Source organism: Felis catus, chromosome D2 (assembly GCF_018350175.1).
Source record: "Felis catus isolate Fca126 chromosome D2, F.catus_Fca126_mat1.0, whole genome shotgun sequence".
In the NCBI taxonomy this organism is placed as follows: Eukaryota; Metazoa; Chordata; class Mammalia; order Carnivora; family Felidae; genus Felis; species Felis catus.
Window position 1 is genome coordinate 84,774,404 of NC_058378.1, and position 23,422 is coordinate 84,797,825.

At 49.1% G+C, this 23,422-nt stretch overlaps 1 protein-coding gene across 17 annotated transcripts in view; it reads left to right on the plus strand.

The window, feature by feature from the left end:
- MGMT (O-6-methylguanine-DNA methyltransferase) overlaps window positions 1–23,422 on the plus strand; it is a 298,692-nt gene that overhangs the window by 274,151 nt on the left and 1,119 nt on the right. For 11 of the 17 annotated variants that reach the window (XM_045040847.1, XM_045040853.1, XM_045040850.1 and 8 more), the window contains 3 exons: window positions 16,798–16,937; window positions 19,657–19,765; window positions 21,728–21,784. In XM_045040847.1, the coding sequence (XP_044896782.1) occupies window positions 16,798–16,937; window positions 19,657–19,765; window positions 21,728–21,784 (306 nt within the window). The other 6 variants (XM_045040845.1, XR_006587414.1, XR_006587415.1 and 3 more) reach the window with 5 other exon arrangements.

Below are 23,422 nucleotides of genomic sequence, written 5' to 3' on the forward strand. Positions count from 1 at the left end.
CCGGGAGCAGCCAAGTAGGCCTCCTGGTGAAGCTGGCAAGGCTCCCTTTCCACTACTCGGGAGGGCCAGCAGGAGGCTTCTAGAAGTTTCCAGCGGGATGCACAGGAGTTTCTGAACTGGATTGGAAGCAGGGTGGGGTGGTACGTACACACGTGATTGTGTATTTAGCGTGAAACGGTGTGGGTCTGAAACGCGCTCAGCTGGTCCCTTCTCTGCCGTGTGACTGAAACCGCCAAAGGGAAGGTGTGATATGACATCAGCAGTGGCCTTCCTGTCGTTGCTCAGGGTGGATGAAGGGATGGCAATGTTGGAAAACATTGTGTTGTGTACCTTGGTGACATTGTGTCATTTTAAATCTGATTCTCCACCTTTTTGTTGTTCTGCTCACAAGGTTGTGCGGGGAAGGAGCACTGACCCTGTGTGTGAGTGCCGTGTGGGGAACAGCGTTCGGTTCTTTCTGGGGAATGGGCCGGTCGGGGGCCTGGTTAGGGGAGCAGGTCCCAGCGTCCTGGCCACGAAAGCTGGGAGAACTTGTAAGAGGAGAAAGCGAGTGCCCCGAAGGAGAACAGCCTAGGTGAGGTGCGCGGGGGCCGGGGGCCCAAGGGAACCAGGACTGGAGGCTCGGACTTGTTCTCGATCCGGCCTTTTCTCAGTGGCCCCCCAGTGCTCAGCATGCACTCAGGTGCACGTTCTTAAACACCTACTCTCCTTCCCTCCCCCTCAGCGTTTTCACGCCATGTGTTTCTCTGTGGTTCTGATATTGTCCGGAAACCATTAACACCTGTTCAGAGTCGGTTCTTCTGCTTTGAGCTGAATGACAATTATTTGAATGGTGAAGGGTGTTAATACATAATTATTCACATTCAAACCAGGACATTCACGGTTTAATCATCTCTCTGTAGGCCTCCTTAAGTTGGAGCTTACAGTCTTGGGCATAATTCTTTCGTTAAATAAGTTTCGGGCACTCTAATTATTGGGAAGGTGACTACAAATACGCACAGGTGCCGCCGTGAGGACACGGTGCCCCCTTCACCTGGCAAAAGCCTCGCTGGGTGTGTGCGTCGTCTCCTCGCACGTGCGTGAGGCGGGAGGTTCATTTCCGAGGGCTAACAGTCCAGTCCGTGTGCGAGATGGGCTCTGTGATTGTGTTCCCATGCGCCCAGGACCGGACGAGCGTGTGGGCGCATTTCTGTTCATGAGCACAGTGCCCTGCTCGGCCTGGCTAGGCCTCGAAAGGGGCCGGCTTCACCCTTTAGACCCTGTGTTCATCTGGACCCCTCCATCTGCTCAACATTACTGAGGTCCCCAAAGAGCTTGGATTGTGAGGGTTGTGTCTGTCTGCATTTCCCAAGCTGGAAATTAAACCTGAGGACTTCTTAAGGCCTTAAGTTCTTTTAAAAATAACAATGAATTTGCTACATGTTATCAAAAATAATATATTTTGTATGAAAATGGCTATTTTCCAAAACCAAAAACACTTACTGAGAAGACTGGCTTTTTTTTTTTTTTTATGTGTTTGCCAATCTCAGTAGTGTCTGCCTTAATGGAAGACAGCTGGATTCTCATAGCTACCCTGTCACTTAATCTGTTGTGGTATCACACGTCATTTAGCTTACGGAAAACTCCTACATGCTTGTGAGAGCAGGAGAATTAAAAAGGCAAATAACATCTTAGTGTTACTGTGAAAATCCCCCTAAACGGGTCTCAGGCACCCCTAAAGCTCCCCAGACCACACTTTGAGGACCAGTGTTCTAAAATATCAAAAATTTTATTGCGCCTAAAAATTACTCATTGCCTATACAAGGGGTAGTAAAAGTTTTGTGTTGTGCTTTGTGGACTTTTTTCAGTTTATTTTGTTTTTTTAAACTGCATCCCAAAATGTTTTGTTTTGTTTTTTGTTTTTTGGTTTTTTTTTGACCCATAGCTAGAGATGCGTACGATTGTGGTGCTTGTTAACAAATTAGGTCAACCTGTGCCGTGCACTCATTCTGGCATCGGCCAGACCCAGAAGCAAAGCAGAGCCCTGCGCCGTGTCCCCACGCTGGCAGGAGGGAATTTCACACCCACGTGGACATCACCTCACACGTCTTTCTTTCTTCCTTCCCTGACCTATGTTGACATTAGTCACGAAAGGGAAATTTAGGAACTAAAAACACAGTATTGTTGGCCGCAGAGCCCAGCCGCCACCTTCAGTGGGTCCGGAATGCACGTACGGGACCAGAAGCCGAATGCCGTGAGGCGGAGACCGGGCCCGTCTCCCCGTCTGGCTGGGTAAGCTCGTGTACGGCCGGGACGCCGTCCTCCCCGGCGGGCTCATCCCAGAACAGCCCTAGGCTGTGGGTGTCACACCTGCCCGCCTTCCCTGGTCAGGGGCAGAGGGGAGAATGGGCCACCTGTGGCTAGCCCAGGAGGTAGAGAGAGGTAGGCAGGCCAGCACGGGGGCACGAGGGTCTGCTGGGCACTCCCTTCCCCTCCCAAGCTGCCGTTTGGCTAAGCATGCGTCATTATTGGGGGACAGGAATCCAAGGATGGACAACAGGCCCTATGGACAAAGCGCCTTTCCCACAGGTCAGCTCTGATGACCTCCATGCGGCGTGTACCTTGGCGCTGGTCCCGTCCGACCAGGATGAAACCGAGATGGAGGGGTGGGAAGCAGCCCAGTCGTGTACCTCTGTGGGGGGTGCTGAGGGCGTGGTGGAAGACTGTGCGATGCCGGTGATGGAGGCCTGTGCCCGAGAGCCTGGCCCCCTCCTGGCCTGGGCCTTCCCAGCATGCCCTTGGATAGCCTGCTCCATCCGGGGCCCCAGGGATCTCTCACCCGCCAGGGAGAGGACAGTCACACCAGAGTCATGGCGGCTGTCAAGGCTTCAATATGATAAAGCAGGTTGCACAGTGCCTGGTATGCAGTAAGAAACGTTAGCACTAGTTATGAACCATCGTTGATTGGTAAGCAAATTGACCAAAATTTCCAAATGAATTTTCAGAATAGCACTCATGCCCCTATTTCCTCAGCATCGCTCAGAACCTCTGAGGAACATCTCTTTCAAGATAGCCTTTCTAGCATTGGTGGTACAGTGGTGAGCATAGCTGCCTTCCAGAATAGCCTTCCAACTCTGCATCATGTACGCTGACCAGGCTTTTATTGACTACTTACTGTGTACCTAAAACCGTCCGTGTTCAATACTTTGAAATACTTTGCACATTGGCAATTTTTCTTACACAGGAATGGATTCGACTCGTGGAAAGTGATCCAAAATTCAGCCTACTTAATAACACCGCTCCTTAGGCCAGCAGAAATCGTTTTGGAGCCACAAGCACTGAGGCCACAAAATAACAGGCCGTCTTTACTTGGCATCTTACCAGCTGGCTCAGCGCGTAACACCCAACGGAGTAGCCGGGGATTTTCTGGAAAGGGGGGTTGGGAGGGTAGGACTCCCCAAAGGTGTCCTGTGAAAGGCACATGCCTCCTTCTGTGAGCATTCCGTCGGGTCGTCTTACCGCAGAGCCTCGCGCACAGGTAGCCGTACTGGGCGCGGGCCCGTCCCTGGGGTGTCCCTGGGGTGACTAGGAGAGTCAGGGCTGCAGGGGAATGTCGGGCTTAGAACCAGATGCACGTTGGGGACGGCAACTACTGTCTGCACGTAGTTTTTATAGAAGGGTCTCAAAGGTATGGGCATTAGCGTCTCTGTTTTGGGGACAGAGGCAGGTTTTCTCTGGCTTGTCCGTTGTCAAAGTCACTCATGCAGTTAATCCTTCGCACGGTCACTGCTTACACCCCAAAACCACAGGGCTTGTCTGCCATCACTCACTCATGGTGTGGTCTTCATTTCTCAGAAGAACTTGGTAAATGGACACTGAAGAGGGGGAGCTCAGAAAGGCTCATCCAGAACAGAAGGCCTTAGCCAAGCCACTGAGCTTGGGACTAGCTTACAGACAGACAGGGACCCTGTCGCCAAAACCCACTTTGGCAGTAGGGTGCACAGGTCCTGCCCTCTAGGCCCCAGGGAGCAGTAGACGAGTCCAGCACCCAGCCAGCTGTGTGGACAGTAGTCAAGCCATGGCACTGAGCCTGATTTTTGTCATTTGTTCAATGAGGATACTGATGTCAGCTTTGCAGAGTGGGTGTTGAGGACTTTAGTGGAAAATTAGCGACAGCTCCTAAGAGCTCAGGAAGCTCTGTGTCTGCGTGGTGTTTGGGAAGGTGGGACACAGAGCAGGGGGCCCAGGCCATGGCCAGGCCAACTGCCTTCATGTGTCTTCTTCTCCTCCACGTGCCAGAGAGTATTGAGCTGTGCCCCCAGAGAGGCCAAGAGGCCCCTGAGTGTCTGAGACATCACTGTGGACACAGGCCTGTGGAGGCTGGCTGGCTCACTGTGGGTGAGCCAAGTGCCTTAGAGTGTGAGAGTAGCGGGAAGGTACCTTCTTTTTTGTGAATGTTACAGGCCATGAATTCTGCCTCTGTGTGTGGCTTTAGTGACCATTCGCTGAAAAGCTATTACAGTCTGACACAAGGGGTGGATGGGATCCACCCAGCAATGCCCGGGTCACAGAGGTCCCGTTCTCCCAGCTGGGAAAGAGGCCCTCTGGTTTAGCCCTTAGGAAGATAGTGACAGTAGAACATGGAGTGGCCCGTGGACGGTTCTAGACAAGACCCTCTTCTTGCCTCTGAAACAGCCACTGTCTGCCCAGGCGTCTTCCCCAGGCTTCCCTGTTTGCGGGCTCATCTCCCGAGTGTGAGATGCCCCCCTTCTCCTGCCTGGGAAACCCCTGCCCATCTGTCGGGACCCAGGCCCCCAGCCCCCTATCAGTTGATTGGTCTCCTTGCTCCGGGGATGGGGTTGGCGCACACCAGCCAGTGTCACAGGGTTTTGCAGCCTGTTCTGTAATACGTCTCACATAAAGATTTGAGGGGCACCCGGGGGGCTCAGTCGGTTGAGCATCCAACTCAGGTCATGATCCCAGAGCTGTACGATCAAGCCCCCCATCGGGCTCCATGCCGAGTGTGGAGCCTGCTTAGGATTCTCTCCCCGTCTTCGTCTGCCCGCTCCCCCACTTGAGTGTGCTCTCTAAAAACAGAAAAAAATAAAAAGGAAAGGTTGATGTGGGGCTCTGTTCCCCCACAGTCCTGGCCAGTCTGCCCATGGGCAGAGCTGTGACCGTGTGTAGGTGGCCCTGTGCTGTCCTGACCCGGATTGCGGGTCCACAGTAGATTTTCACACACTTGATGTATCACACACTTCATGTTTCACACGCTTCATGCACTTCATGTATCAGTGCATCTGCACTGTCCCACCGTCAGGAAGCTCAAGCTTGCGCACATGCGCGAGTGACCTCCTATAAAGTTGTTTTTCCTTTGTTTTTCCTCTGTTACGTCTTTTGTTTTTCCTCTGTTACGTCTGGGTCTGTGGAGGCCATGGGGAGCATGTTGAAGTAAATCGAGTTACTTGCCCTCTATCTCGTAGCTACCGTGTAACGTGTATGTTGGCGCGTGTGGAAGGCACGGACGGATTATTGACACGTTAGCTGGAGAGTTGCTCCTAATGTCCGAAGATGCTGCGGTTGCTGGGGATGAGTGTGGAGTTCGGGAAGGCGTCTCCAGTGGACTCGTTTATGTTTCTAAAGGCCCCCGCGGGCACACCCCTTGCTGGGCCCGCTGAGCAGTGGGGTGGCCTGCTCTGGCCTGTCCAGAGGCACCAGACTGAGCTGCTGGAACTCCGCCCGAGCCACAGCCCTAGAGCGTTAGGGTGGAGACACATAAGGCAGGTCCTTGGTCTCCCTGAGCTGGGCCAAACAGAAGGGACCCTTGAGGTGACAGCACAGAGAGCGTTGGGGGTGAAGGGGGCCTTGGAGAGGGGAAGTCGTTTGCAGGGAATGTGACCGAGGTTCTGCTATCAGTGGGCATCTTGAACTTCAGGGAGGTTGATTAAAAACGAAGTGATTGGAAAAGGTTTCCCTCTATGTTTTCCAACTTTTTTTTTTTTTTTACGCTAACATAGAGTAAAATTGACTTTTCGTACTGTGCAGTACTGTGAGTTCTAATACGGGTCAATTTTCTGTAGCTGACGCTATAATCAGGACCTCGGGGTTCATCGTCCCAAAAGCTCCCTCCTGCTGCCCCTCTGTTGTCACTGCTGCCCCTGCCCCCACCTCTCTACTGATTCTTAGCAGCCACTGGTCTGTTCTCCATCCCCGTGACACATGTACATGGACTCAGCATTTAACCTTTCAAGCCTGGCTTCCGTCACTCAGCTTAATGCCTTTGAGATCCATCCAAATTACTGTATGTGTCTATAGCTTATGCCTTTTAATTGTCACAGTCCATGGTGTAGATATACCTTTGTTTGCTTATATAATTTTCATTATAGCCATTGTAAATAGGTCTGTAATGCCATCTTATCGTGGCTTCAAGTGGCATTTCCCTTATAGTTATGTTGAACATTTATTCAAACATTTACCGTTCGAAGGAGCTGTCCGTTCAAGTCTTTTGCCCATTTTTAAATGATGTGATTTAACACTGTTGACTCTGGAGAGTTCTTTATATATTGTGGTTATAAGTTCTTTGCTGAGTATGTTATTTCCAAATATTTTCTCCCAATGTGCAACGTTCTGCTAACGCTGACTTTCACAGACCAGGTTTTTTTTTTTTCATTTGGACAAAGCCCAATTTATTTTTTTAATTTATGGATGGTGCTTTTTGATGACATGTCTAAGAACTGTTTGCCTAATTTCAGGTCACAAAGATGTTCTAAGTTTTCTTTTAAATTTTTTTTAGTTTAAAGTTTTACATTTAGAGATAGTTTTCATGAGGTATACAATTTTTTAAATATTTTTAGTTTAGGGGCGCCTGGGTGGCGCAGTCGGTTAAGCATCCGACTTCAGCCAGGTCACGATCTCGTGGTCCGTGAGTTTGAGCCCCGCGTCGGGCTTTGGGCTGACGGCTCAGAGCCTGGAGCCTGTTACCGATTCTGTGTCTCCCTCTCTCTCTGCCCCTCCCCCGTTCATGCTCTGTCTCTCTCTGTCCCAAAAATAAATAAAAACGTTGAAAAAAAATTTAAAAAAATAAATAAATAAATATTTTTAGTTTAAAGTTTTACATTTAGAGAGATAATCTACTTTGAATTAATTTTTATAAGGCCTAAGAGTTATATCACGATTCAGTGTTTTGCATGTGGTTATCCAGTTTTCCAACACCACTTCTGAAAATATCCTTTTTTCATCGAAATGCTTTTGTAACTTGGTCAGAAACTATTTGGACACATTTATGTGGGTCTCTTGGAAACCTCTGTCAGGTTCCATCAGTCTGTGTGTTTACCCCTTTACAAATTTCACATTGTCTTGATTCCTATACAGCATAGCAGGTCTTAAAAAAGTGTTAGTGTGATTTCTCCAACTAGTTTTTCCTTCCCTTTTTCAAAATGTTTTGACTATTCAAGTTCCTTTGCCTCTCCATGTAAGTTTTAGAATCAGCTTGTCTATATCTACAGTAATTCCCTGGGATTTTGACTGGAAGGGAAATAAATTTATAGATCACTTTGTGGAGAACTGAAATTTTTATATTGAAACTTCCTATCCATGAACAGAATATGTCTCTCAAATTATTTAGGTATTCTTTGATTTCTTTTAACAACATTTCATCAGTTTATACATAACACTAACCTACAAATGTGATTTTCCTGTGTTGACTTTGTATCTAGTAACCTAGCTAAACTCACTGTAAGGTTTTGGGGAGGTAGGGTGGGGTGGGGGTGGGTAGATTCCTGGGTATTTTACCATAGACTGTCATGTTGTCTGTAAATAGGGACAAGTTTTCTTTTTTCCAAAATGTATGACTTTTATTTATTTATTTTTTGGCTTTATTGCAGTGGCTAGAACTTCTACTATGATGTTGAATAGTAGTGGGAATCCTTGCATTTTTCTTACTTTTGAGGGAAATGCATTCACTTTTTCACAGTTAAGTGTGACATTAGTGCTAGAGTTTTGTTTTGTTTTTTTGTCTTTTTTTTTTTTTGGTCAATACCTTTATCAGGTTGAGGATGTTATTTTCTTTTCCTAAATGGTTGAGAGATTTTATCATGAATAGATGTTGAATTTTGTTAATTTTTTTTTGCCTCAGTTGATACATGTTTTTCTTCATTAGACTATTACTATTATGGTTCATATTTGTTTATTTTTAATAGATTGAGAAGTGAGTATAACTGGCTCCCACCTTCCATCAGCCATTTAGTTAATTGATCCAGTCCAGTATACCATATAGTAGTATGAGACTCTGTATCAAGTAGAGTGTGTATATGCAATTCTTTTTGCTGTTAGTCTTACAGACTCGTTTCCAGAGTTTCTTTGGTCACCAATTTTCCCTCCCGCCAACTTCAGTGAGGTCGTTCATATGTTCATAAGTTGTAATACACTTAGATTTTCTTGTCAGTCTTCACCCCTTCCTTGGATCCACCAGTCTTCTAAATGCTTTTGTTGTTAATTTGCATATATTTTGCATATAAGGGTTTTCCATCTGTGTTGCTTTTCCTTTTCCAAAACATCACATAGTTGGGATCAGACGGCATGTAGCTTTTGCTTTTTTCACTTAGCAAATACACATCAAGGTAACTCCACGTCATTTTGTGGCTTGATGATCCACTCTGTATGACTGAATAATACCCCATTGTATGGATGTTCCATAGTTTACCCATTTATCCATTGAAAGACATCTTAGTTGCCTCCAGCTTTTATCAATAAGTGAATAAGGCTGAGATAAATATTCACATGGAGGTTTTTGTGTGGCCACAGGTTTTCAGATAAGTTGACTAAATATTCAGGCGTGCAATTACTGGTTCATACAGTAAGCCTCTGTTTAGTTTCGTAAGAAGCTGCCAGATCTTCTCCCACGTAGCTGTACCATTTTGTTTTTTCATCAGCAGTGAATGAGTATCCCGGATGCTCCATGTTCTTTCTCATCAACAGTCAGTACTGTCGGATTTGGAGGTTTGTTTGTGTGGCTCTTCTAACAGGTATAAAATTGTACCTCATTGTTTTAATTTGTAATTCCCTGATGACAAATGATTTTAAAGATCTCTTCATATGTTTATTTGTGTCTGTAGATCTTCTTTGGTGCGATGTCCTTTTGCTATTTTATAATAGGGTTGTTTTATTTGCCTGTTGTTGAGTTTTAAGAATTCTTTGTATAGTTTGGATACAAGTCCTTTACCAGATATGTGTTTTGCAAATATGTTCTTTCAGCCTGTGGCTTTCCTTTTCAGTATCTTAACAGCACTTTTCACAAAGCAGAAATTAATTTTAATAAGGTCCAATTATTTTTTTCATGGATCATACTGTCTCTAAGAACTTTTCCCTAAACCCACAATTATCTGGATTTTTTTCCTGTATATCCTTCTGAAAGTTTTATAGTTTCACCTTTTAGTTTTAGGTCTGTGATCTATGTTTAGTTTTTGTAAAAGATACCTGGTCTGTATCTAGAATCTTTTTGTGGTGTTTTGTTTTGTTTTGTTTTGTTTTGTTTTGTTTTGTTTTGTGTGCATGTGGCTTTACAGTTGTTCCAGAACCATTTGTTGGCAATACTATCATTTGTCCATTGAATTGCCTTTCCTTCTGTATTTGTGTGGGTCTGTTTCTATTCTGTCCCACTGATTTATATATTCTCTATTAATATGCCCTGTCTTGATTACTGTAGCTTTATATGTAGGTTCATTTTTCCAATATTGAATCAGCTTTGACTCCTCAAACTCCACTTAATTTTGCTGTCTTCTTCCTTTTATATATTGCTGTATTTGATATGCCAGTACTTTGTTGAGAATTTTTGCATAGTTAATGAGAAATATTAATCTATACCTTTCTGGATTTGGACTTTTTCTGGTTTTGATATTGGAGTAATTCCAATCTCATAAAATGTTTTGGGAAGTGTTCCCTTCTCTGCTGTTTTCTATAAAAGATTGTCTTGAGTTGATGTATTTGTTCTTTAAATGTTTGATAGAATTTAATGGTGAAATCATCTGGCCCTAGTGATTTTAGAAGATTTTTAACTCTCAGTTAAAGTTTGGTGATAGTTACAGGACTATTCCAGTTATCTATGTCACCTTGGATATGATTTGGTAGTTTGTAGTTTTTGATACATTGGTCTGTTTCATCCATGTTGTTCATTGTTGTGCATAGAGTTCTTTGTAGGAATATTTCATTCTCCAGTTACTGTCTGTGAAGTCAGTCATGACATCCCCTTTTTTATGCCTAATGTTGATAACATGTTTCTTCCCTTTTTTTTATCAGTCTTGCTAAAGCTTTTTCAATTTTATTGATCTTTTCAAAGAAGACAGTTTTGGTTTCATGCATTTTATTCTATCATTTTCTTTATTTCCATTTCATTGGTTTCTGCTGTTACCTTTATTATTTCCTTCCTTAGTTTTATTTTGCTCTTTCTTGTTTATAAAGTGGAAGCTTAGATTATTAACTTGAGACCCTTCTTCTGTCAAATATGCATTTAATACTATAAACTTCCCTCTAAATATTGTTTCAGCTGTATCTTGTAAATTGTGACCTGCTGTATTTTCAGTTGTATTCAGTTCAATGTATTGTTTTTGTAATTTGCCTAAAGACTTTCTCTGTGACCCATAGATTATTTAAAATGCCTTGTTTTCTGTCCCAATGTTTGGAGGTTTCCAGTCATCTTTTTGTTATTAATATCTAGTCTAATTCCATTATGATCAGAGAATATGATTTGAATGACTTCAATTATCTCAAATTTGTTAAAGTTTGTTTTATGACCCAGAATGTGGTGTATCTTGGTCAGTTTTTAGTGTGCATGTGAAAAGAATGTATATTCTGTGATTGGATAGCGTGTTGTGTCAATCAGTTGAAACCAGCTGGCTCATGGTGTTTTTCGTTTCTGTATCCTTGATTTTCTGTCAACTACTTCTGTTAGTTACTGAGAGAGAAGTGAGGTCTCCAAGTGTGATTGTGGGTTTGTCTGATTCTCCTTTCAGTTTTGTCAGTTTTTGCTTTATTTATTTGAAACTCTCTTGTTAGGTGCGTAAAGGTTTTGGGTCGCTGTGTCCTGGTTGTGAGCCGTCCCTTTTGTCACCATGTAACATTCCTTTTTACCCCTGGAAATCGTGCTCCTCAATCTGCTTTGTCTGTTACTAACTTTTCTTAGATTACCGTTTTCATGGTGTGCTTTTCCCATCCTTTTAGTTTTAACGCATCTGTATCTATTATTTGAAGTGAACTTCTTGCAGACAACACGTACTTGGGTTATTCTTTCAATCCATCTGGCACACTATTATTTTTTCATTGGTGAAGAAAGGCCATTTATATTTAATGGAATTATTAGTACGATAGAATTTCTATCTACATGTTTATTTCACTTGTTTTCTTATGACTTTATTATTACATAATGATTTGTTTTCTGTCTTTTCTATTTTTCTTTTCTCTTTTCCCTTCCCTTCTTTGGGGCTATTTTAACTTCTTGTTCTGTAGCTTTTGTTTATCTGTTAGGTTTTTGACTACATTATCTCTTTATAGGGATTATAATCCTTGCATACTTAACTTTCAGAGCAGTCGGCCCAGTCTGCCTCTTTTTTTTTTAATTTTTTTTAATATGAAATTTATTGTCAAATTGATTTCCATACCAACACCCAGTGCTCATCCCAACAGGTGCCCTCCTCAGTGCCCATCACCTACTTTCCCCTCCCTTCCACCCCCCATCAACGCTCAGATTGTTCTCAGTTTTTTTTTTTTTGTTTTTTTTTTTTTTAAAGAACTCATCAGAAGGACAGTCCAGGGTATTTAGCCAGATAATTACCATTCCTTTTGTTCTGACTTTACTGCTAAGCTTCCAGGCTGCGCCCTCCAGTCTGAGGTCCCTTCTTGCTAAAGACCTTCCTTCAGCAATTCTTTTAGCTCACTTCTACTGGCAGCACCTTTGTTTCTGTCTGAACATGTCTTAATTTTAGCTTTATTTCTGACGAGTTTTTTTTTTTAACTGGATATAGAATTCTGAGTTTCTTTCTTGTCTTCGAGCACTTTATAAAATTGCTATTTCACTTCCTTCTGACCTCCATGGTTTCTGATGAGAATTGTACTGGCATTCAAATCCTCATTCCCTTTTAAATAACACATCATTTTTCTCTGCTTGTTTTGGAGAGTTTCTTTGTCTTTCGATTTTACCTGCCCGCTTCGTCATATGTGTGGGACTAGATTGCTCCGGGCTTGTCCTGTTTGTGGTTTACTAGGCTTTTGACTTGTCGTCGTATATCTTTGGCCAGATTGGAAAAGTTTTAGCTATCATTGACTAGCATTTTTTCTGCACTGTACTCTTTTTCCTCTTCCTCTGGAACTCCAGTTAATTCGACTGTTAGACCGTTTGGTTTTGTCCTACGCGTCCACTTTCTGACTTTTTTTTGTTTAACGTGTTTCTCTCTGTTTCTCAGATCAGATCATTTCTGTTGACTTCAGTTTATTGACTGTTTCCTCTGGCATCTCCATTCTGCTATTGAGACTGTGCAGTTTTTGTGTTTTGTATTTTTCTGTACTAAATTTCCATTTGCTTCTTTTTTATAACTTGTATTTCTTTGAAACTCGGTATCTTTTCATTTCTTTCAAAGGTATTTTCCCTTCTTACAGCATTTTTATTACAGATAAAATCCTTCAAAGTTACCAGGCCATGTATATGAAATTCTCACATCATACACTTTAAATATCTTACCATTTTATTTGTCAACTAATCCTCAAAATGCCGGGGACAAAATCTTGTCATGTGATTCCAACTTCTGTGGCATCTTGGCCTTGATGTTTGTTAATGTCTTTTCCAAGACGAGTTGAGGGTTTTATGATTCTCTGTTTGCCAAGGCATTTGGGATTGTATCCTGATCATTTTGAATGTTAGGTTCTGAGGCTCTCAGTCTTGTGTGAGTCCAGCGTATAGCACTGCTATTTTTTTTTTTTAGGAGGCACTCAACCTGGATGGGTTTGGCTCTAAGTTCTGACCAGGTTTCTGCAGGTTGTGGTTTCAGTGTCCATTTTGCTGTTCAGACTCCATGGTCCTGCAGGTGTGCTGTCCTACGAATCAGCGGCCAGTCTAGAACCCTTACATCCATTCTCCATGTCTTTGGTTTAGAGTGATCCACACGTGCACAGGTCAGGAGTGAGTCCAGGAATTTACAAACACCTTCTCAGTGTGCTTTCCCAAACTTCCCTTTCTCTGCATCTTCCCTGCTACTGTCCAGTTCTCAGGGACCCTGTTTGGTCCCTGCTCATAATTTGGCCTTACTTACCCCACTCAGATACACACCTCCTAGAACTGCACCAACGTCCAGAGCCAAGTACTGAGAAGACAAAGAGGAGGAAAGCAGCCGGGGCCTGCCCACCTGCGGGGACCACAACGGCTTCCGACAGAAAGAGACATGGGCATCCCGGTTGCTTCGGGGCCAGGGTGCAAGGGTTCAGAGATAATACCAGAAAGCGAGCGATTCCTCTGCTCAGAGCATCGGAAGACCCTTCTCCCTCCTCAGGGAGAGAGAGACAATACTTGCATACTTAACCTGCTGGCACACACCCATGCATCTGCACCTGCGGGTGCCCTCTAGCTGCTGCCTGGTGGTGGAGAGCCCGAGGGCCTGGGCAGCCGAGAGACGGCCCTTCCTCAGGAACCCGCACCCTGCAGCAAAGTCACCTTGAAAGAACGATTCTACCCAAAGAACTCCGAAGCGTGGTGTTCTTGCTTACTGGAGAAGAGATGGCAGAGGCAGCCTTGGTCTTAAGGAGACCTGATCTCCAGGCCCAGCCCTGCCACCGAGCAGCTGTGCTCGAGCGTAGCAGTGCATGGTGGGGTGCAGGACACATCCGTCCGGGGAGCTCTCGCGATGGTGTTCATCACCGGGGAAGAGGCAGAGGCCCAGGGGAAGGAAGCAACTCGTCCAAGACCCTGCAGCCTGGAGTCTGCCTTGGCCCCTGGGTCCGTTCCTCCCGTTGCACGTGAGGACTATGGTATCTGCGTAGGCTCCCTCATCAGAGCCCCACTTGGCTGTGTCAGTGCAGGCACACCAGTGAAGGCGGCCATGATCTCTGCTCCCACAAGTGGCAAGAAGAGAGCTCACATATAAAATTCTGGTGTCCGTGACATAGAATGACGTCTTCCATGGCCGTTGGTAACCCCATCGTGAGCCCCTAGGAGACTGATGACATACTGTCCGGCTAGAGACAATGTAGAAAGCAGTCTTGGACGGGGTAGGTGCTCCCGGTGGGCATGTTTAAGTGGCCACCCACGTGGAAACAAAAACGGCTGTGTCCTTAAGGGAGCGGAGTGCAGAGAAGCAGGCCAGCCCCCAGCGGAGCCTACGGTGGCCCCACAGCAGAACACGGCCCAGCTCGTGGTACCCAGGCCCCAGAAGAGGCAGGAGAAAGGGTGGGGAGGAGAGGGTGAAGGAAAGGAGCATCCAGAATGTGGCCGGCAGAGGCCGCTCCGCACAGCTCTGGGGTCATGCCCGCTCCCCAGGGAGACCGTAATGGGAGGGAAAAGGATGATCATCTAATGGCTGCCCTTTGGGCCACCTGAAATGATGGCCCAGCCGCCGAGGACTTACGTGGACACCTCCACCTCCAGAAGATAGATCTTCCACATCAGCGTATGTTAATTTTTATGAGTAGGTTTTACTACGTTTTAGAATGATATTTAACAACCGACAGTGCCAGCCCCTCCTGGAAAGAAGAGCAGTTTCATGGTCTGATTTTGCACGGGTCAGGGTCAAAGGCACTGTCGCTGAGCGCCGCTGCAACTAATTAATGCATTTGCTCCCTACAGGGTGAAATTGGGTTTTCAGATACATTTATAACACGACTTGCTTGATTCCTAAATATTGCATTGTTTGAGCTATTTTTCCTACTACACGGCCTGGTGTGTATGGGGTGAGAAATTATTTCCCATGAAAAATTGACAGCGAAGCCGAAACTGTCTGATGAACCCTGTGCTCACATACGGACACTTTATACCTGGACAGGCAGGCGCCGGAGCGGCACCGCGGCTTCTCGGAGCTGCCCTGCGCCCCCGGGTGAGCTTGCGCGAGCGCCTCTCCCCGTGGTCCTACGGCTTTGGGAAAGTTCTGGGCTCTTCTTCTGGAAAGCCCGGGCGGCATCCAGCAGAACACGCACAGCGACCCCTCTGTGCTGCACGAGGAAGGCTGGAGACGGGCCTCCCCGCTTCTCGCGGTCTCCGCGACGCGCTGCTTTCGCGCAGTTTCCCTTCTAAGACCTCCGGCCCTGAAATCGCCTTCTCCCCAAGTTATTGCCGGCCGGCCTGCCGCCTCTTTCTTCTTCCTCTTTTTGTTTTGTTTGTGTTTGTGTTTTTTGGTGTGTTTTTGTTTGTTCTTAAGTGAGGCATAACAACAGCAGCAGCAGTCATGATGAACAGTTTGATTTCGAAACCCTTTCTGAAGAAACCACAGTAAACAGAGTGTGTTTGCCTAAGGAAACCCTCCGAGCAATCAGCCAGTAACACAACTGCATGTGCTAATGAACCCAAAGCTGTTAATGTGGTTTCTTCAGTTAAATTGATTCATGAATTTTGAAGAGAACATTATCTAATGAATTTTCTTTGAATAGAAAGCAATTAAAAGGACAAATCAGTCTGATTAACCCCAAAGTCACCCTCCTGCCACAAATGGTGTACAGTTTGAAATTATATCATAAAAAACTAGAGCACATTTGCTATCTTTTTGCCCTCTACTAATCCATGTAAATTAATGAACAACAAAGTTAATTTCTTTGATGACCCTGTTCTAGTATCACCTGGATTATGCTGATGTTTAATTTGCTTAATGTTATAATAAAGACTAAACAGATTTTTTTTTCCAGCGAAGTGATTATCATTCCCTTCAGTTAAGAAGTGATTTTTATTATTTAAAACGCATGTAAGGGTGTGTTTCCTTTAAGAACCAAATCGCACTTTGCCAGCTTGGCACCGAGTGTAATTAGTGCTATTATGGACACACTCCGGAACACCGCTGCTGCCCGTGGAAGCCTTCCCTTTGTCGTTGCCATCGGGAACTCCCGCCCCCGGAGGGCTCGGTGCCCCCACCGTGGGGGACACAGCTCCGTGTCCAGTGCTCCTGAGCCTTGCGTTCCCTTTGGAAAGACAATAGGTATCGATTCAGACCAGCCTCCCTTGCAAAGCTGGAGGCAGAGGGAGAGAACGTTCCCATGCATTCACCTGTTCACTCCCACAGCAAGGTGAGGAGCAAGCGCGATTTGATGTGGCTTGCCAATTAAAATGGGAATCAAGTTATTTTATTTTTGCGGCCCTGTGCATCGCAGATGCCTGTAGCCAAGGTCACTGCCAGCCCCGTGTACGTGGTGTTTGGCATTCTGAGTCTGCTCGCTGCTGGGTGTGGCCGCCTAGCATAAAACCACAGCCCGGCCCATGGCTCCTTTTTCCTTGTGTATCCCAGCTGACGTTGGCAATGACCCAGCAGTCTAAAAGGTTCTGAAGTCAGTAGGCAGGCAGGGCCTTCTGGGCTCACGAATGTGTACGTTCCCCAGTCCTGGAAGAGCATCACGTGGTCCTTCCTGCGTGGGACGCGGGGACGCAGGGGGCGGTTTCAGGTCTGGGGTGCGTGGTGTTGGGATGGCTGCGTAGGGGCCAGCCCGCACGGTGACGGGACCGTGTGTGGAGGCCGCATTTTAATTGACTGTAGCACCTCTGTTTGTGTTGACGTGCTTTCTGTCTCAAGACCGGCAGGTTTCTACATCAGAGCTGCGGGAGCCGCTTGTCCACATAACGTCATTCTGCATTCTGCCTTTCAGATTCGTTCACCAGACAGGTGTTGTGGAAGCTGCTGAAGGTTGTCAGACTCGGAGAAACGGTTTCTTACCGGCAATTAGCAGCCCTGGCAGGCAGGCCCCGAGCAGCGCGGGCAGTGGGCGGAGCGATGAGGACCAATCCTGTAAGTCGCTGCCGGCGGGTGCGTCAGCGGGGCCGCAGGTGGCGGCGGGAGGGAGGGCCCGGGGCCCTGCAGTGTAAGCGGCCTGTGCGGCACTGCGTGGGGAGCAGAGGAGAGGAGGCATCCGTACGGGCCCCCAGAAGAGGGGTGGGTGGCCCCTGCCCCCCCGTTTTTGGTGGTGACGGTGGCATGTCTTCCCCAGGGGGTGGCTTCACCCCAACCTTTTCATGTCCTCGTCCCCCTGTGCATCTGTAGTCGCGTTTTGCTGAGAGGGAGATCCCCTCCAGGCCACGCTGAACTCCCCAGAGGATGAGCTGTGTGGGGTGGCCGCACGCCTGTTGTACCCCGTAGGACAGAGGGCACTTTCTCCCCGTCATACCCGTACCTGGGCCGCCGGCCATGCTGTCTCCGGAAGGAAGTCCACGTGAGTTGGGGAAGAGGCCGTGGCGCCCCCGTCCCCAAAGCGAGGTGTGCCGGAGGATGACCCTGTACAACTGAGTGAGGCCTGGAATGTTCTTTCTTGTCAGCCTGTCCAGAGCCTGGCAGGGGCCTGCTAGCACATTCGAAACAGTTTCTCCCCGAAGCGGTGGGAACGTCTGCGACGGGATAGAAGCGTGCCATCCTGTCAGGGGATGACATCCTGGGGGAGCGCGACATCCTGGGGGAGGAGTTACTACATCAGACGGACCTCCCTCCTTTGAAAATGGCTGTAGCTTTGCTGTGTGTCCTCAAAATTCTCTTCATCCCCGTTGACCCCGGGCGAGGCGGGCGTTCACACACCCCAACCCGCCGCTCTTGCCAGTTGGCACCGACTGCCCTTGGTCAGAGCCCGGCATCTCTAGGAGACGGCGATTACCCAGCTTTCCGCACGACACGGCCTTGTTTGGTTGAAGCAGCAGCTCATAGAGGATTGCAGTGGATCTCACTGTCTTGATGCGTGTCTGATCTGGAGAAGAGCTCTCTGCCTTGTTAAAATCCGATTGTCCGAGCAGCATGTGATGTGGACGACACATCACACCCAGCCCGCATCTCCCCATCTAGAGTCCTCGGCGGCCGTGGCTGCTGAGCCCAGCGGGTGTCCTGTTGTGTTTTCGCTGCCACGTGCCCAGCTGCGTCTTCAGAGTCCACCCCCTCCACACCCTGCACACCCTGTGGGTGCACACGCTGACCATGCGCACAGGATGACTCGGAATCAGGTTTATGAGCATGATTTTTTACGCTTCTGACAAACTTTGACCCGCATCATTCCTCAGAAAGGCCACCGCCTTCTCCCAGGTTGTGTCTCCATGTTGAGCAGTTGGACCGTGCTCTGGATAGAAAGACGGCTGGGACACCGTGGTATCCGGGCTCCGTTTCATGCCTTGTGAGAAGGACGTCAGAAGCTGGCCGGGCTCTGCCTGTCCCGTCCCCTCCCCCCCCCCCCCCCCCCCCCGCGGTAGTGGCATCCTGTGGACATCCTCCCTTTGTCCCAGATCTTCATCTGTGTTGCGGGCCCCATTTCTGCTCTCCGTGCCCTGTGTGTAAAGTCGGTCACCCACGCTGCTCACGGAGGCTTGACTTGACTCCCACCGTGTGACGCAGCAGGTGGGTGCCGCCGTCGCTGCCCCGGGCGTGGCTGCCGCCCGCCTCTGCTCCGAGAACAAGCGTTGCTAACGGACGGCGCGCATCCGTAGCCCCGCACCTGCCTTCTGTGTGATGACAGCAGTTTCTCACTCTCTGAAAGGGACGTGCCGTCACTGTTCAGCGATCACGCTCCTGGCAATATTCAGAAACATTTATTGTTCTGCAACCAGCATGACTCTCTTCTCTTGCTATTAATCTCGATGAACATCTCTCTTCAACTGTGGCCTCAGTCACTGAAATTTATAAAATAGGATCTCCCAAGGCTTAAATCCCTAATGTCCGTAAAGTCAACGTATTGACTTCCCCGCCTCGTGCCCAGGTCAAGAATGGCAGCGACGACATCAGGCATGAGGACCGAGCAAGCGCCTGGTCCCTCCTCTTGGTGCTGTCCTGTGCCACGAGCAGCCAGGCACGAGCCAGGCCACGAGCCCTCGGGGCCTGGCCACGTGTCCCTCTGTTGTCGGGCGCCGCACGTAACCCATGCAGGGACCGTCCACGCGAGGCGGTTGTGGAGATGCCGGCAGCTGCAGGGCGGAGCAGGGCTTCCAGGCCTGGTGCCGACATGCCACAGGTGCGCCTGCGAGAAAAACTTGGAAGGTGTAGCCAACTTCCGCTCAGCCTCCCAGGGAGCTCTGCGGTCCTCACGGGGTTCCCGTAAAGTTGATCTAAAACCTCCTTGGAATGGGCTGGGGCGTCCAAGAGGTGACCCAGGAACCCGCCACGACTGATGTGGCTGCCCCACGTGGGTGCCCCCTTTCCTGGGTGCTGGCAGCACAAGGCCCAACGCGGAGCGCCACGCATCAGCTCCAGCACCGACAGAGCATCGCTGAGAGCTGCTCGTTGAAAATCTCTCTCAGTTTAGGCTGAGTAGAGCAATTGTACCTTTTGGGAAGGAGAGTAAAAAAATGGGTTTGGAATGTGGCAAAACACCACGGAGCTCATTGTGCACTCATTCCTTAGGTGGCTTGCGATAAACGCGAACACGAGCTGGCTCGTACTGCAGCCCTTGCTGCGGGGCGGGCTTCTCTTCCCCACCAGAGGAAGGGTTGCTTGCTGCCGTGTGGGGGTTTGGTCCCTTCCTAAGTGCTCGGTTTTCCAGGTTTTCCACAGAGGACTCACTAGCCCACATAAGACGGTTCGGCAGCCTTCTGGAAGGTGCGCCCCCCCCCCCAACTCATTCACCACGGAGGATGGTCAGCCTCCTGTAGGTGAGTCTGGAGACGCCTCGTGGCCCTCCCCCACAAGAGCACCCTTCCGCTCATCCTCAGACAGAATTTGCTAAATGCAGTTCAAAGGCGATCAATACATCGCACAGAGAGTTTCCCCACTTTTTTCTAAACAAACGCATTCCTGAGGAGTTAGTTTATTCACAGATTGCCACGAGCGTTAATGACCCCCCGAGTCTTGTTCTGCCAGTCACCCAGATGGCTGTTGATAAAGATTTAGCATCATGTTCTAAGTGTCAGGGCTGTCAGTGGGGCTGAACCATTTGACCAGAAGAAAAAAACGCACAGGGAGCTATTGATTACAGCTTCCCGGTGTCACTTGTTCACCAGGATTTAGGTATTGATGAGGCCGCGAGTGAAAACAAGCCCTCTCCCTTGTGGGCTGCTACCACAAGAACAAAGGCGAAGTTGGAAAAAATATTCAGCCAGCACCAGAATCAGAGGGATTCCATTATTGATTGAAAGGCCCCTTCGTGTTATTTTTGTTGGAGACAAATCTATGGGTTTGGAAGTTTTATAGCACTTGAGAAACAGTCTGTGTAAGTGATGGATTCAGTATTGGATGAATTAGATTTCACAGCGTGAAGATTTCAATGCAGCTGTGATATTATGAGCTGCTTGGTTATTGATAAAAATTACATTTTATGCAGTACAGGCTTTCAAGAAGAGGGTGTAGAGGGTATGGATCCTTTGAAATGTCCATAGGGCGCAAATACATTTTGGCGGCCTTGGTTATTTTCGTCGTCTGAGATCCGCCACCAAAGTCAACACGGACAGAAGCGGTGCTCCCTGCCCCTTGTGTAAAAATTGTGCGTCTTTGGCAAGCGACCCGCTGTCCCGCAGTTGCTGCCCAAGATGAAGCCTGGCCGGGGCGGTGGCCGTCACTGCCTTTCCACGGGAGTAGGGCTGTGGTCTGTGGGACACACGGAGCAGGGAGGAAAATCAGAGCCCGCCCGTGAAGTCAGCGTTGGGTGGGGAAATTGAATCGGTACCTAAAAACATCTGTGAAACTAGCTCGAATCTTTATCGGTCAAAACTTGAGTTTCACGTTGTTGTGTCCTCGAAGCAATTATTAATGTGACTGTTTATTGTATTTGATAAAAACCCTCAATCAAAGTCAATATTCCAGACTTGAAATGTTGTGATTCTCCCCCCAAGGTGACGGGGATGGTTGGCTGCTTGCGGGACGGGGCGGCAGCGGGCGCTTTCCCGGTGTGTGAAATGGCACAGACGGGAAGCCAGCTCTCCCCAGACCCGCCCTGACCCTGCGACTTGTCCTTAGATCCCCTGAGACTGCATGCGTTCCCATGGCAACCCAAACTTGCAGTCAGAATAGGGACTGGTTTGTGATGCGGGAGAAGTTAGGTTCTCAGCATCCGAGCCAGGTTACCCACAAGGCCAGCGATCCCCCTCGGGCAGCTGGTGGAGAGGCCATGTGCAGGCGCCAGGTTCCGCCCCCGCTGGGCTGGACTCCCCTCCTTGCCCCTAAACTGCCGTGGGAACTTGGGCAGGAAACGTAACCCAAGGCTGACTGTGCCTGGCCTGAGGCTTGTTGGAGGCTGTGTGATGTGCCACAGCGGGCACAGGCCACGTTCTCCCTGGTGGCGTCGTTGAGAGCTGGGTCCGGGATGGGACAGGGGACCGTGCCCTCTGCCCAGAGACAGGTGTGGCTCGGGGCCTACTGGGGGGCACTCTAGGCGGGTTGTTTTGTGTGACGGGCTGAGGTGGGTGCACGGCCACAGGGCGGCTAGACGCCATGAGCAGAGACCCCAGGTACGTGTGTTCAGCCACTTTCCTAGAAACTCAGCTGACTGGTGGCTGGTCGCTGGTCGCTTTGTCCAATTCGGGTCTTTGGAGTTGGAGCTTGGGGGTAGGGGACGTGAATCTCCTCTCTGTTGAGCTGCAGACTTAGTAGAGAGATTCTGAGAAACTCTCACCCTTCAGGGCCCTGCAGGAGTGGCCGTTTTTCCTTGCGGGACATTTGGAGCACAACTGCCACATGTGAGTGCACGGAGAGGGGCTGGGGACAGCAGGTCTGGGGCTTCAGGAGGTGAGGCAGGATGGGAGCTGAGCGGTCCCTGGGTACCACCCAGCTCCCTTCCAGGGTGGGGTCCGCTGAGGGTCTGTCTCCAGAGCGGGGCCAGTTCCTATAGCTGTGCTGGCTGGCTGTTCATGGAGCACTGTTGTGATCTGCACAACGATGAGAACCGTCACCCTAGCATGTCCTGGGCCTTCCGTGACTGACCACCCACGTCCCTGCACCCCAGTCAAGATGCAGCCACTTAGGAATGAGGGCTGTTTTACCCGGGACCCCTGGGCAGACCGTCTCCTGAGAGGTTTGAACTCTGCTGAGAATCCACCAGATGTCCTGTCCTGGGAAGTCTTGGGTTCTGAGTAACTGCTTGTCGGGGCCTTTAAGCAAAATGACCATTCATCCCCCAGAGCCCCCAGTGTGGGAACACGGGGTGCCCCCTGCAGTTGGCATGCTCTAAATAGTGCCCACTGGCCACCAGGGAGGCGAGGTCAGCAACTTGAGACAGGCTCCTGTCCACTCTGGCTTTAAGGGGGCATAAGTTCCTTCCCTTTCTTTTCCTCCTGTGTCCTGGGCCAGCTGTGCAGTGGATAAAGGACAGCAGGGTATTAGCTTTATTCAAATACAAGCTCAACTCGAGAGGTGCTGTGGCCACAGTGGGCTTCCCAGGAATTCTGGCTGGAATGAGCCCCCCCTTCCCTGTTACCAGCCCCAGCAGAGGCAGGTGCTGACGACATCTGTGCTGCGGGGCAGACAGGTCCCCTCGCAGGACCCCACCTGGTGCCGGGCATTCCCGTGCCTTCGTCCCAGGATGGCTGGTCAGGGAGTCCTCCCCGCCTCGGGCCAGGGGTAAAGGATGCGGTGGCGGGTCCCTTCTTCCGGTGGGTGTCCCACCCCATGGAAATCAAAAGCAGGGGCAAGGCGCACTGTGCCCACCCTCCACAGTGGACTCCGTCCTGAGAACAGACCCTGAGCAGGTCTGCCAGCGGACATCCTTAGGGCTCCTGTCGGTGCAGCCCAGACCAGTGGCGGGACAACCCAGGCGCTCCCCTGGGGACCGCTGCTGAAAGGGACCCCCCTACCCTTGGGGAGGACAGAGGTCTTCTCTGCTGGGAGAATTGACTACAGGGAGTGTGTTAGATGGGATTGTTGGCCTGCATGTGGCTGCAGGAATAACGAACCACCCATGTGACTGTGGTCCCGACTCGAATCCAGGACCTGTGAGCTCTGGTATCCAGTTTGGGATGTGGAGGACCAGACACCCATGGGTCTGCCCTGTGCCGGCCCCAGGCAAGGGCAGAAGGACTGCAGGGCACGGGGGGAAGTGTCCTGTCCTTGGGGCATCAGGGTGTGGTAGGGAGACCTGCCTGCGATGTGGGCCCTCCTCCTCCGGGGCTGCAGGCCAGCCTGCCTTCCTCCGGGACTAGTATCGCAGCATGTTGAGCTGCCGGTGAGTTGGATTGGCAGGGTTTGGCGAAGGCCCTGGGCGTGCAGAGCCCAGCCCTCACTTCTGTTTCCTGGTGTGTCCCAGTGATACACGGCACCCAGACAGCCATCACCGTCCCTGGTCCTGGCAGTGGGTCTTTTTAACGGTGGGTTGGCTTCTC